Source organism: Neomonachus schauinslandi, chromosome 1 (assembly GCF_002201575.2).
Source record: "Neomonachus schauinslandi chromosome 1, ASM220157v2, whole genome shotgun sequence".
NCBI lineage: Eukaryota > Metazoa > Chordata > Mammalia > Carnivora > Phocidae > Neomonachus > Neomonachus schauinslandi.
In genome coordinates, this window is record NC_058403.1 from 17,980,814 (window position 1) to 17,996,324 (window position 15,511).

The 15,511-nt window shown below is 40.3% G+C and overlaps 1 protein-coding gene across 7 annotated transcripts in view; it reads left to right on the forward strand.

Moving 5' to 3' along the window:
- Positions 1 to 15,511, forward strand: part of LOC110570121 (amyloid beta precursor protein) — a 257,792-nt gene that overhangs the window by 138,186 nt on the left and 104,095 nt on the right. For all 7 annotated transcript variants that reach the window (XM_021678092.2, XM_021678094.2, XM_021678095.2 and 4 more), the window contains exon 6: positions 1,644 to 1,846. In XM_021678092.2, the coding sequence (XP_021533767.1) occupies positions 1,644 to 1,846 (203 nt within the window). The remainder of the gene's footprint in view (positions 1 to 1,643; positions 1,847 to 15,511) is intronic.

The window sequence follows — 15,511 nt, forward strand, 5'->3', positions numbered from 1 at the left end:
GATCTGAGCAAGGATGCAACGTGTATTTCTCCTATCTGGCCAGATGGAGTGTGATAAATACTTCTACTGTTTAACACCTTCCTATCCTCATTTACCATCTTTCAGATGCTCTTGACCATGTCTGCACTGCGGGTACACAATTTCCACAAGGATATCTTATTAGGGCTTTCTCATTTTGTTCCAGATGTACCCCTCTTCCTCCATCCACGTGTGCTGATTTATTACTCACCACTGTGCATCAGTATCTACATATTTAATGCCCTACGTATTATTTCTGATCCCCTTCCCAGTTGTACTGTGATTTACTGACTATCTGTTACCATTCTTCCCAGTATTGCATCTTCTAGTGGTTCTGAGAATATCACCCCCTGACTTTCAGCATCAGTATCACAGAGGAAGTTATTAGAAATGCAAATTCTCAGGCCCCATCCTAGACCCACTGATTCAGAAACCCTGGGGGATGGTGTCTGGTGCTCTGTGTTTCAGGAACCCTTCCAAGTGATTCTGATAGTCGCTAACATTTGAGAAGCACTGAAATACTTAATCTGCAGTGTTTACGCAAGAAGCAAGAGTAGGGACCACAGCTGTATAGTTTCAGTAGGCATCCCTGACCACTGGATAGTACAGATTTATTCACCCCAGTTTTTTCTTCCTCATCCATATCCAGTTGAAACTTTGAATTGCAATATTTGAACCAGTTTCCACCTTTACTAATTGAGTATCTACCATGCAGATGCTGTGTGGTATTTGCATATACGTTATGAGAAGTCATCCGCATACAGCAAATTCACTTTGGGTATCCTCCTTCCTCTATCCTGTTTAATAGGCTTTATTTCTTTAGAGCAGCTTTAGGTTTACAGAAAATTTGAGCAGGAAGTACAGAGTGTCCCCCTCTCCCCCCTCTCTGGCCACCCCCACATTTCCTCTGTTGTTAACATTTTCATGAGAATGGTACATCTGATCCAATATCGATACATTAGTTATTAGAGTTCACTTTTGTTTTGTACAGTTCTGTTGGTTTTGACAAATGCATGTGTCCTGTGTTCACTGTTAGAGTATCATACAGAGTAATTTCACTGCTCTACGAATCCCCTGTGCTCTGCCTATTCATTCCTCCCTTTTTCACCCTGACCCCCCAGGAACCACTGATCTTTTTAATGGTCTCCATAATTTTTGCCTCTTCCAGAATAGCATATAATTGGAATCACAGTGTACCCTTTTTGCAACTGTGTAAACTAAGAAGGGGTAAAACATTATAGACTTGGGGCACCTGGGTGGCTCAGTTGGTAAGCATCTGCCTTCGATGCAGGTCATGATCCCAGGGTCCTGGGATTGAGTCCTGCATCCGGTTTCCTGCTCAGCAGGGAGCCTGCTTCTCCCTCTCCCTATGCCCCTCCGTTCGTGCTCTCTCTTTCACTCGCTCGCTCTCAAATAAATAAAATCTTAAGAAAAAAAAAAAAAAACAGAACACTAGATCTGCTGAGCTGGGATTCCTACTTCGACCTGCCGGCTTCAAGTCTCGCATATGTGTTTTCTTTGATGCCACATTCCCTCTCAAATTACCAAAAACCTGTTGGTTCCCCTCCCGCCTTCCTGAAATTTGTTTAAATGACTATTACTGTTATTTTTATTTCCTGCTCCAGCGAAGACAAAGTAGTGGAAGTAGCGGAGGAGGAGGAGGTGGCTGATGTTGAGGAAGAAGAAGCCGAGGACGACGAGGATGACGAGGATGGTGATGAGGTAGAGGAAGAGGCAGAAGAACCCTATGAAGAGGCCACGGAGAGAACCACCAGCATCGCCACGACCACCACCACCACCACGGAGTCTGTGGAAGAGGTGGTCCGAGGTAACTCACTGTTGACTTGGATCTCCTCTGTTAGGGGAAAAGGAAAGCTTCATACCAGAGTTTGAAATTTCTCTCCAGCCTACCACCACGGCCTTCCCCCACCAAAAATAAAATTCAGAGTCACAAGTCTTACGCTTGTTAAACCCTCTTGGGTCTAACAAGCTGTCCAACGGTTCATTTCAGATAACGTGACATCCTGATTTACAGCCTATTCTGTGCCTTGTGTTTGCTGCTTGGCACATCCCAACCGGTTCTGCAAACCCTCCCTACCCAGCTGCCGCCTCTTCTGGCAGAGGCCAGGTTAGGTGACCTCCTTGGTACGCCCTGGCCGTGGGTATTCCTTACACTCTTACTACCTGTTCCCTCTTTGCCGCCTGGACTATGAGCTCCTTGAAGGCAAGGACGGGCTTTTACCTAGCATCATGCAGAGGGCCTGCCTTGTAGAAGGTTTTAGATAAATCTTAGTGGAGATTTAGTGAATAGTTGGAATTAAATTTCATTAAAGAAGAACAACATTTGGGGAGTTGTCACACTACTTTTTGCTGGGAAATTTAACCTGGATGACTTTTGTGTTGTCTTTACACTGTTTTACTGGGGGGAGTGACAGTGCTTTCTTTGAGAGGTAGATATGGTGTTAATATCTTAAGACTTTGTGTTTCTGTTTGAGTAATGCTCCTGTTGAGGATGTTGTGACGTGAACGAACTAACAGACTTCCTTTTTTGTCTCCATGAAATAGAAGCAAGCATTGAGTTTACATGAAACAACCAAATGTTATTATAGCAACTAGTGAACTGTTGGGTTGCATTTCTTAAAGGTTAGGCATTTGTTTTGCAAATGGTAAAAGATGGCCACAGAATTAGACGGGGTGAATACAGATGGGTGGAGTTTTAATGTGTTCAGATACTTTTAAAGTCTGTCCACACATGTTAGAATATTGTAAGTCTTCCTCTCACTTTTTATTAAGGTAAGATGAGTTCAGTTCTGTTGTTAAATCGGAGCTTAAAATGGGTTACTTTCTCTGCCTTAAGTAGATTTCTAATGATCACTGTACTGTCTTCTTCCGTTCACTGCACTTTTTATACCTTCATTGAGGTATAATTTACATATGAAATTCACTCATTTTCAGTATATAAGTGTATAATGCAGAGGCTTTAATAAATTTACCAAATTATGCAACCATCATCATAATCCAGTCTTAGAACAGTTCCATCGTCCCAGTGAGATTCCTCACACCCGTTCATTTCATCTTTGTTCTCACCGCCTGCCCTAAGCAACAATCAGTCCGCTTTATGTCTCTACAGATTTGCCTTTTCTAGACATTTAATATAAGTGGCATCATACGTGGTATCTGTGTCTGGCTCCTTTCACTTAAAACTAGTGTGTTTGAGGTTCTGTGTTTCTTTAACTTGTAGCTTTTAAAACCGAGATGACTCCGAGTTGAGCGCTCAAGAGTTAACTTAAAAATTCATTGGAAGAGTCACATATTCTTTACAAGATAGAGTAGAAGATAGACTGTTTAACTTTATCGTTCCCTACTTAATGACAACTTCTTCTTGCATTCAGCACATAAAGGCTTGTGTAAGCAGGTATCCATTTAAGGAGATGCACGTTTTGTTTGAGCCACGGTTTTTTTCAATACCCAAAGCATCCTTTCCCGGAGTGTGTTTCATGTGCCCCTTAGGACCATCTGTGGTTAAATGAACTTGTTAGCTTCTGTTTTCCTAGCAGGGAAAGGACAGATTTTTCAGAGCTTCTCTTCTTGAAAGCTCCGGGATGTGTGACTACAGATCACAGCAGCTGGTATTCTACAGTGGCTCTGAAGTCCTAGTGATCTCCATCAAGAGAGCTGTTTACATAATCAACGCCCACTTACTCAACACTCGTTTCTGAAGCACCTTTTTGGTATAAGCCACTTTGCTGGGCTTAGTGGACCCAAGATGAGAACACACAGGAGAGCCGACCCTCATGGATGTTCAAATCTAGTAGGAAATTTAAGTCAAAGAAACACAAAAGTCATCTGTGTTTAAAAGTCTGAGCCCGGAGCCTACTGCAAAGAGTAAGGGATCAGAGAAGGTTCTACAGAGAAGGAGATGGCATCTGAATTAGAAGTAGAAGGGCTCGTAGTAGGTCTACCAACGGATTTTATTCTAGCATTCTTTAGAGGAACTCAAGATGGCAGCACAGGTTTGCCATAGGCAGGTCCATGGCATGTTTCGGAGACAAGGTCAGTCCGATTTAAGCAAGAGTAGATGTCTTTAGATGAGACAGTTACAGGAAAATTAGGTTGGGGCTAAAATGTGGAGAACTTCAGTGCCAGGCTGGCAAAGTATGAGCATCAGCTGAGGGTGATCACTTCAGGACCTACCATGTGCTGAGAATTTTTCTGGTAGAAGCATTGAAGAGATTTTGTTATGATGTTACTGCTGTGAGGGGATGGGTGAACAGGGAGTAACATAATTAATGCAGTATCATGAGAAAATGCCACATAAACTTAGGCCGATATTCCAAACCAAGGGAGAGTTCTCTTGAGATAATACGGTCTTCTTATGTTCTAAATAAGTCCAGTTCTTTTGCTTGAGTTTTTCTCTCAATGTGGTGTTAATTAGCTACGATAGAACATAGAGGGACATAGGTTACAGTATTTTCTATAGAAAGGCAAAGGCAATTAAAAGAAATTAAAAAAAAAAATCTCCAGGCTAGAGAGTTGGGTTTTTTGGGGTTTTTTTGTTTGTTTTGTTTTGTTTTTAAGAAGCTAGCCCTAAAAGATAACAAGTTACTAATGTTGATGGCAAGAAAAGCAGTAACAGTGACCTTCTAAACACACCATGTGGTCATTTACGGTACCAACTGTTAATGCTAGAAATAGAAGAGCTTTTATTTATTTTTTTTTAATTTATTTATCTGTCAGAGAGAGAGAGAGCACAAGCAGGGGGAACAGCAAGCAGAGCAGGCAGAGGGAGAAGCAGGCTCCTCGTTGAGCAGGGAGCCTGATGCGGGACTCGATCCCAGGACTGAGCCGAAGGCAGATGCTTAACCGACTGGGCCACCTAGGTGTCTCTAGAAGAGCTTTTAATAGGAATCCATCCATCCCATGGAAGACTCCTGAAATGGACAAAAGTGTAATTGAGGCAAGGCTTTCTGGGAAAGAAACATGTTATGGTGTGTTGGGTCCATGTCAGAGAGTTTTCTGTACCCCCAGCTAACCCTCCCCGGATGATGAAGCCCAGCAATGCCATACCCGATTGCTGACTTTGTAAAACTCGACTTGTAAGGAGCCTGCTCCCGTGCTGAAAATAAAAATCAGAAGCGACTTGCAAAGAAGAGATATTGAAAAGAGGCTCACAATCTAGTTTTCAATGTTAACGTTTCAGTGCCCAAGAGAAAATGTGATTCACAGCCCTACTTAATAAGAAAATTGTTTCTTCATTACCAGCATATTGCTGCTAATACAATTCTTTAATGTGCTTCATAACACAAACTCAGTCGTTCTATAACCTGTTTAAATTTTAAAGAAATAGGTAGAGGGAAGGAAAGTATAGGACGTTCCGGCACAGTCATAAAATTTTCCACTGTATTGTATTAGAATGAATGGTGCTGAAGTGGGACGATATCAGTTCTCACTCTGTTACCAATTCCAGGGGGAACAGTGAGCACCCCACTACAGCCATCTGGCTTTAGGCTTTATTGGTTTTGGTACTTCAGGAAAACTTGGATATTGACCCAGTGGAATAAACCAATACCACTTTGAGTAAAACAACAGTATATTAGATTCTTGCTCCAATTTTCTGTGATTCGAGAAGGGATAACACTTCATAATCCAAGATGTCAGGGCAGTTTCTGACTCAACCGTGGATTCTAAACTCTGATTAAACTTTGGTATTATAATAAATGACATAATGTTTGATTTATTCTAGCCTGTTTTCTCCATCTAGAATTAGTCTGGTTTTTTCCTTCTGCTCATTTGTTCAGCAAATATTCACTGTGCCCCTGCTGATAGCCAGGCAGGCACTCCTACTGTGGAAAGTGTCGTGAGGAGGTAGCTATGTTATGAGATGGACTTGCCTACCACTCTAGGGCAGTTACTTCTATCTTCTAATCCTTGTAACTGTGCCGTGTGGTGGAAATTTTATTTCTCCCTTTACAGCTAAGGCCTGGAGAATTTTTTTTTTTTTTTTTTAACTGTCCATGGTCACAAAGGTGGGAGGTGGTGAAGCCAGCATTCAGATCCAAGTGGGACAGGTTATTTCTACTTCATTAACGTCTACGTTTTCTTTTTCCTTTTCCTTTTGTTTACAGACACATACTGGTTCAGTTTAACTTGTGCTCCCTGGTAGATGTGTATTCCTTTGCTGTAGTCATATATTCATCTTACTATTATCTCACACTGAGCCTTTCCTAAATTTGAGAATTGTTTTTTAAATAATAATGATGATGATCAGGGGTCAGCAGTCTATGACCATGGGCCATATATGGCCAGTCACCTGTTTTCTAATACAAAGGTTTTACTAGGAGACAACCAATCCCATTTGTTTACATATTGTCCATAGCTGCTCTCTTGCTCCAGAGACAGAATGAAGTAGTTGTAGGAGACACCGTATGGCCTGCAAAGCTGGAAGTATTTACTATCTGGGTCCTTACAGAAAACCCCTGATATGAGTCATGAGAAAAATATTAGGAGGGGCACCTGGCTGGCTCAGTGATTTAAGCATCTGACTTTCGGTTGTGTCTCAGGTCATGATCTCAGGGTCATGAGATCGAGGCCCCACACGGGCTCCAAGCTCAGCGGGGAGTCTCCTTGAGATTTTCTCCCTCTCCCTCTGCCCCTCCCCCACCCACATGCTTGCACTCTCTCAAACAAATAAAGAAAAAATATTAGGAAGTTTTTATATTTCAGATACTACCCTACCAGGTTAATTTCATTAAAGTAGTTTTATTTTGGTTAGAGGCAGACTAGTAGAGTGTTCAAGAGAGAATTTTTAATGATTTTATGGCCTTGGGCTAGTTAAGTAACCTTGGTTAAGTATTTTTTCATGTGTATGGTATAGATGCTGATAAGACGGTTCATGTTTGTTGAACAAATTATGTTAGCTGATCCATGTTCAGCATTTACTGTAATGCCTGGCACATTGTGTTTGGTTTGTTTTAAAAGCTCAGGCTGCCCAGAATCAAATCTCAGCTCTGTCACCTAACCATGTAAATTTGTGTCTGTCAAATAACCTTGAAATCCCACTGCTTCCCTCTGTAAAGTGGGGTTTAATAATACTTACCTCATTTTAATCATTTGGTGAGGATTCAATGAAGTGTAATCTATGAGAAACACTTAGCGCAGTTCCTGGTAGACAGTAAGTGTTCATTTAACCTATATGCCATAGTTGTCATGACTGTAAACATTATTCCGATTTTTCAGAGAACTAATGTTCACTACTAAATAGGAATGCCAAAACCAGATTGGGTTTTTTGTATTATAAAAAGCATAAATGTGCTGTATCCATATCTATTGGTATAATAGAGGTGATTATTTATACATGTTAAGAAAAACAACCTAGGGGCGCCTGGGTGGCTCAGTTGGTTAAGCGACTGCCTTCAGCTCAGGTCATGATCCTGGAGTCCCGGGATCGAGTCCCGCATCGGGCTCTCTGCTCGGCGGGGAGTCTGCTTCTCCCTCTGACCCTCACCCCTCTCATGCTCTCTATCTCATTCTCTCTCTCAAATAAATAAATAAAATCTTTAAAAAAAAAATTAAAAAAAGAAAAACAACCTGAACTCAATTTCTTGGTTAAAATATTTTTTTATGAATATACATTGTATATTAAAATACCTGCAGTTAAATTTTATGTCTGGCTGAAAATTCAACCCAGATAATATTAAATGCTACTGCATTTCAAGATAGTGTTTCATTTCTTGTGGGTATTTTGAACCTCTTGGAAGTTCATCTATTAAATGGACAGAGACTGATTCAGGTGGCTCTTTAAGCATCGTATATGATGATGAAGTTAAAAAGTTTGATCTAATATTGTTTGCCTTGGGCTAGATGACTGAACTCTGCAGAATGAAATTATTTCTCTTCTCCCTCTGGTCCTCATTAATCTGGGAGCAGCACCATGTGATTTACTGCTGAATGTTCCACCAACATCAGCCAGACACTCAGGTTCTGGGCATTGCCCTGGTTCCCGGGGGCACAGGGATATGAATAGGGTAGCTCTGTCATGTTGCTCCCAGCCATTCCTACACACTCTCTCCTGGGGAGAGACACAGGTCTCTTCGACCTGGCTGGTAAGGCATTTCAACAGCACAGAGGAAGGAGAGTGCTCTGCCTCAGTTTTAACTAAGGCATTGATGAGAATTTGGCATGTGAGTGATTTTTCAAGAAGAATCGAGATTTGCCAGTTTATAGAGCACCAAAAAGAAGGAATTTGAGAACTGTCGTAAATAAATCAGAGTGGCTTGCACCGATCTCCAGGGTAGAGGAACCAAACCTTAGCCTAATGCTGACATCTCCATTGTTACCTGTCTGTAATGGATGTGACACTTAACAAGGTGTCCTGTGATTCACTAATAGGATTCTTACTTATCATTCATGTTTAACCTTTTACCAGGTTTGGGGGAAAACTGAGCATGACTTGGGAACATAAAAATGTGCTCACATACTCTTGTTGAAGGCCTCATAGCAGCATGCTGCCCAAAAATGAAAATAAAGCTCCAGTTTGTATTTGGGAACAAGGCAAAGGGATAATGGCTCTTCCCTTTCGAAGAAGCCCTTTCCCTCAGTATTATGACTAAGGGCCACTAAGATACACCCCTGTTCCTGGACCAGAATGTAGCATCCTTCCTAACGATGTTGAGAGACCTCGTGTTGGTACTGGGCATAGATGTGACAGGTGGCAGCCTGTTCCTGATGGTGCCCACGGCATGATAGCCATTGATGTTGAGGTGTTTGAAACACGCTTTGACAGAGACCGAGCATGGCATTGACCGCTTCATTTCATGTAGCTAGGTGGTGCCAATTCAGAAAACCCAGTCAGGTAGTTTGCTTAAAATGTAAGAGTGAGGATGAGAGCTATATAAAAAATTGTGTGTAGGGCGCCTGGGTGGCGCGTCTGCCTTCGGCTCAGGTCATGATCCCAGGGTCCTGGGATCGAGCCCCGCATCGGGCTCCCTGCTCTGTGGGAAGCCTGCTTCTCCCTCTCCCACTCCCCCTGTTTGTGTTCCTGCTCTCGCTATCTCTCTCTCTGTCAAATAAATAAATAAAATCTTTAAAAAAAAAATTGTGTGTATACATAAATAGTTTTCTATTTTTTAATAAATTTATTGAGATATAATTTGCACACCATAAAGTGCAGAAATCAGTGGTTTAGGATATCCCCAAAGACCTGCACGGCCACATAGGAAATTATACTTTTGAACTTCATTTGCTTGATATTTTACATTTGGAGCTTCTTACAATACCATGTTGCTCATGGCTTGTACTTTTCACGTTCCATTCCTACACTGTATGTTTCAAGACTCAGTGTTAGTAATGGACGTAATCAACCAAAGGCATTTTAATGCAATTATGTCTACATCTATAAAGATAAAAAATAATTTCATTCCAATTCAAGTCCAGAAACCAGTTTAAAAAAAAAAATACTAGTCTTTCTCATGTTTTTCCCCAAATCAGTTGCTGTTCAAAAAATGTACAAATGCCCCAGTGCTCTTACTCCAAATTGTGGGCTTTTCAGACACAACAGTTGCATATATCTATACAACATGGAATTTGCAATTTAAAAAAAACCAAACATAATAAAAGAATCTAGCAAGTAAGAGAACAATTCATTATTCACTTAGACTTGATGTCATTTTCAGAGGCATACCTTTTTAGCCAGTCCATTTGCCTCATTGAGTAGGGGCTCAGATTCCACAGGCAGGTAACAGAATTGTGGGTTTTAATGGAAATCTGTAGTTCTCTTGTAGAAAAATGCTTCCTGGAGTTTTCAAGCAGGGTGGGTTACAGTCAAAACACCTCTTTCTCTCGGCCATCAACCATTTTGCCCTTCTCAAAATTCATCGCTGGCTTCCAGCCACCTCTTCCAACCTCTGACCCATTAGGATTTTGTTGGAGGGGAAGAAATCAAGGCAAGGTGAGGCTGACTGAATCTCACCTCAAAAAGTTGCTCAATAAAACCCTTCAGAAAAGCCCAAATTTTAAAAATTGGGGCACCTGGCTGTGGCTCAGTCAGAAGAACATGCAACTCTTGATCTCGGGGTCGTGATTTCGAGCCCCACGTTGGGTGTAGAGATTACTAAAAAAGAATAAGTAAACTTTTATTTAAATAATGAATTAATTTGAGAGACTCTTGAAATGGTAAATGGAGTTTATAACTGAAGACTTGTCAAAGGTGCATTGTGCTTTGTTTATCATGGTAAGACTGTTCAAGTATTTAACTATGAGAAGCGGGCTGTCTCTCTTTTTCTTAAATTTACTTTATGTTCCTGTTGGATATAATTTCTGAGGCCAAATATGAGAGTATGACAGAATCTGGACAGAAAGTTTGTGTTCCTTGCGTGTGAGTTTCAATTCCTAATGTTTCATTAGAGAAACATAGAAGGCCCTCGTTGGGCAATCTCATGACTAAAGCTGTTCTGGAATTTAATAGTAGTTAAGATTTCTGAGGTGTCGGCGACTGTTGCTCATTAGCCCTCAGTGTCCGGATTGGGCATAATTACTACAATGCAGTGTGAGTCCTTCTGGGGTTTGCGTGGACTGTGGCAAGGTTTCTCAGTCTCAGCGTTAACAGTGTTTTGAGCCTGATACGGTACAGTACAATGGTACAATTCCGTTCATTTTAGGATATTTAGCAGCACTATCCCTCCCACCACGTGCCAGGAACACCCCCTGGTTGTGACAACTATAAATGTTTCTAGTCTTTGCTGGGTGTCCCCTGGGAGGGGATGGGGGCAGAATCTCTCTGGTTGCAACCCCTGGACTATGACACAGGGATCTCCAGTGCTGTCCAGCTTTAAATATGTGAGCGGGGAGACACCCCTGCGAGACTGTGTCTCATCTTAACGTCGGCTGTGACACTGAGGTCAGCGCTTTGCACATTGTAGGTAGCCAGTGAACATTTTTGTTTGTTTGAGAAGAATAAATAAAACATATGCTCAAAAAAGATGATAAATACTCATTTATCAGGTAAAAACAGGTATCTGGTAAGATATGAAATGTCGTTTCATAGCTTAGAGACAAATAAGCACAAAATTTTTATTTTTTTAAATATTGCGTATGCATATTTGCCATGTAAGCAGTGAGAGATGGAGCAAAACTGCCTTCCCAGCTTTGTTTTGTATTCTTCCAAAAGCAGTTCACTCTCCCCTGGTACACTGTTTTAAAATAGCAGATGGTAGTGAGGGGGTCCCTATAGCAATCAGGGACACATGTTCTCAGCCGGAGGATGCCCATCCTTTCCTGCTGGGTCCTGTGACAAGAGACCAGCTAAAATGGCAAGGTGGACACGCCCAGTCTCCCCCCGAAAAGGTCATGGAACAGCAGGATTGTCCTCCAACGAGGACTGGCATTATCTAGAAGCATCCTTTTTTGTTGCAAGAACGGGAACTCCATGTAATTCTTTCTTGACAGAGGTGATAAAAGATAGTGAATTTCAAGCCTCCTTCATTGCTTCTTTGTTTATTTCTCTAAATAAAAATAATAACTATTTCTGGTGTTCTGGCATGTTACAAGAACATTATCACTTAAATTCAGATTTCTGAGAAGTCTAAGTTTTCATAGACACGTATGTAAGAAAATGATTATGTTGGTACTGGATTTAAGGCACAAGTATTGAAACTGTCAAAGAAATATGTATGGCTAACTCTTAAAATTAAGTTTTTGAGATAGGTCATAGTTGAGTCTTAATACCTCTACTAAAATATGTTGTATTCCTCTTTTCCCCAATATACGTGGACTTCTCTTGATAAGCCAAAAACCTATGCTTCTTTTTTATTCATCCTTCCCCTCCGGTCATTTCAGAAAGTGATTGAATCTTCCATATCTGGTTTCGACATTTCAGCTGCACATAAAAGGGTTTATCACACTGCTTTCTCAAACACTAATGTCCATTCAAGCCACTGAGGCACTTGCTAAACATAGATTCAGAGATAGACCTCTGGAGTGGCTCCTGAGACCCAGGTATGCTGGCCCCGTTGATCCATGGACTGCACTTTGAGGGGTAGTTTCTAGTAGCATTGCATGCCCCTCATACCTTGCAGATGTAGGAGATTGAGACAGGGAATAAGAAACTGAAACGGAAAACCATCCTTATCTATGGGGGGGGGGGTGTTCTTAATATATTATCAAATGTCACCAAGTGTAAAAGAACCCTGATGTGTCTTCCCACTGAGCAATTTTGTAAAAATTCAGCTCTCAAGACCAAGCAAATTAGAAGACTCTTACTATCTTCCTACATATGCAGTTGTGACTAGTTTCACTTGTGCCTTTATTATAATTCCTCTCATTGGTGCAGGGTAGATAACTCCTGCTAGCCTGTAAAAGGTGATTATACAGGAATTTTGTGAGCCACAACCAATGGTATCTTGAAATACCAAGGGTGGGAGTATTTACACCATGTTAATCATTGAACATTATAAATCACACTCCCCCTCCCCCCCCCCCCCCCCCGGAGATAATCAGTTTGCCAGTATACCCTGCCTCTCCGTCACTAAGAAAAATCACTTTGCCTTATTTCCAGCAGAGGACATGACCTCTTCTTATCTTATTCAGAGTTTGGAGCTTCTTATAATACCATGTTGCTCTAACCACACAGCTCCATGAAAAACAAGTTTATTCGCATAACAGGAAACAAAGAAATCAGGAAAAGTCATAGTGGTGCCCTTCTTTGGATGCGGCCAGAACCGCCACCACAAGAGTACCCATGAGTCTAAACCCTTACAAGTGGATCTCCTTCGAGTGGCATTTTATAAAGACTTTTTCATCATGGGGAGATGTGAGAATTGGGTCAGGTATAATTGGAATGACAGATGTATGAGGTAGCCTCAGAGAATCAACACGCTTCAGTTAACAGGCTCGCCAACTACAGATATCTTGTCACCCGTCGTTTCTTACTGAGTCAGTGATTTCATGACCACGCACAGCTGTTCCATCACTTGTTTACATAGTCCAAACCATATTTGGGGCTTAAGTGAGATTTGTTATAAGACTTTTGGCCCAAGCTTGTTTACCTATTTTTATATGCCTTTATTTCATGAAATACAATTACTAGGTAATAAATATCTGGTCATTTATTGCCCTGATCAGAATTATTTTCTATTGGACAGGTTTTCTGATGGCTACTTGCTAATATTTGCAAGCACATTATAGAATTTCCTTTTAGTTAAAAGTACATGTATCTGTTGTTGCAAAAAATACACTCTTAATCATTGTTTTTCTGGTATGTTGCCTTTTTAAAATTTTACTTAGGAGTTAAACACAAATCTGTCTACTTTATTCAACAGAATATGAGATGTGTTCTAATAACTTAGGATCACGAAGTTGCACCCCATAGTAATATTTAGAATTGCAGGAATAACTTAATTAGGCTGAAAAGTAGTTATTATAAACTGCGTTGAAACTGGCCATATTCATTATTTGAATGATTAGGCAGATCAGTCAACACTTACTGGAAAAATTAAGGATAAGCGTATTTAGTAGATTTTAATATTTCTGTCATTGCTTTTATTTTACTGTTAACATTAAACAAGTGATTTATTACAAAGTCAGACTGTATTTGTCTTCTTATATTTTCCCTTTGTACTCTAAATTTTCAAGATATGGGAGTATCTGGGTGGCTCAGTTAGTTAAGCATCCAACTCTTGATCTCAGCTCAGGTCTTGATCTCAGGCTTGTGAGTTCAAGCCCCACACTGGGCTCCACGCTGAGCGTGGAGACTACTTAAAAAAAATAAAATTTCAAGGTATGTAATTTTTAGCTCGAAGAAAATAGGTATATTTTTACTATATCTGAACTTTAATTCTGCATATATTCTTGCAGCATATGAAGAAACTCTTCTACATAATTTTTTTTGTTTCTTTACAATATCAGAAATTTCTAGCTTTCTATAAGAGAGTCTTCTAGGATTATTCAAGTGATTGCTTTCTCAGAATTTGTAAATTTGAACGTTATACATTCCATACAATACTGGTTTTATTTTCACATATACCAGTAGTCAGAATAATTGAAATTTAGTTATTAAAAACGAATAATACAAAGCTTTGCATTATTCTAAAATTATTCTTTAGTTAGTGCTTTATTTAAAGCTAATTATTTGTTAATCTATTAATTTTGCTTTTTATTTATTTTTTTAAACACTTTTTACATTACTTGTTAATTTTTTAAGTAGGCTCCACACCCAGTGTGGGGCTCAAACTCATGACCCTGAGATCAAGAATTGATGCTCAACCAGCTGAGCCAGCCAGGCACCCATTAATCTTGCTTTTTAAGGAGGCATTATAATTATTGTACATTGGAAAGTGGTGATTTTCCCCTCATCCTAGCTGCTACTTTCACAGCTGTCTTCATGCTGAGATTTTTTTAAAGTATAAAATTCTCTAAGTTTGGTTGTCCACAATAAAGTTTACTTCAATTTGCCATCTATTTGGAGTTAATTTTTTGTGGTTAAGGCGTTATTTTTTGGACAGTGGACTGCCTAATCATTTTATATTAGGGAGCTCCAGCTTTGCTCCTATATTGTATTTGTATATTACTGATTTTTAGAAAATGGAATTTAGTGTTGAAACCAGCCCAGGTCTTGGCAAGGGCCTACGTTACAAAGATATAAAATGCATAGAGCTGGTTTTTAAGCACGTAACCTCATATGCTTTGTGCATACTAGTATTTCAGTTTATTAAATGGTCTCTTGTCTTAAAGGGTGGATAGAGCTAAAAGAAGAGATTAAGCATTCCCTGCCAGCAGAATTCAGCTAGATGAATATTGAGAAACCTATTTGTGATCTTAGAAGTTTAAGAATTAAATATGAATAAACAAAGATCATCGTTCCTTAGATGTCTATGTAAGTCTGGGCCAATATTTCTGTCTGACTTTAAGCATTCTGAGAAAGATCCCTGCTTTTATTCTGGGCAAGTTTTCTTCATTATGGTATGGAAGATTTACTTTGAATATAAATGAAGGTGGATTGGAATTTGAATGGCTTTAAAATGTGAGTCTTTTTACTTATTATTTTACATTTTGAGAAGAAAATGAAGGTGGAGAAAAGAAAACTGCAGTTTTAATTTTCAGGTGGATTCTGTTTTAGGGGGATTACAGTCCTAGAAGGTACGGTATTGTAAATAATTTCCCACTGAGTCCCCTCTGAAATGAGCCCTGGTACTTGAGGAAGTTGATGTCCCAGTCCTGGCCAGAAGGAAAGTTGGGAGAGGTCAGCTCCATGGTAGAACAGCGGTGCTGAAGATTGGCGGGATTACGAACTACCCTTTCTCTCCTGCCTGCTTGCTCTGGTTCAAGCCAGCTGGAATGCACTCCTCCACGTCAGCAGATCAGAACCAGCCGGACAGAGTCCTTGTCTTTGAGAGGTTGCAAAGTGACAGAGAGCCATTCGTACCCCTGTTCTGGAGGCTCCCATGTGGGTACTCCCCGATACAGAGGGTTTTCATAGCCATTTTTGAACAAGGCAGAAGAA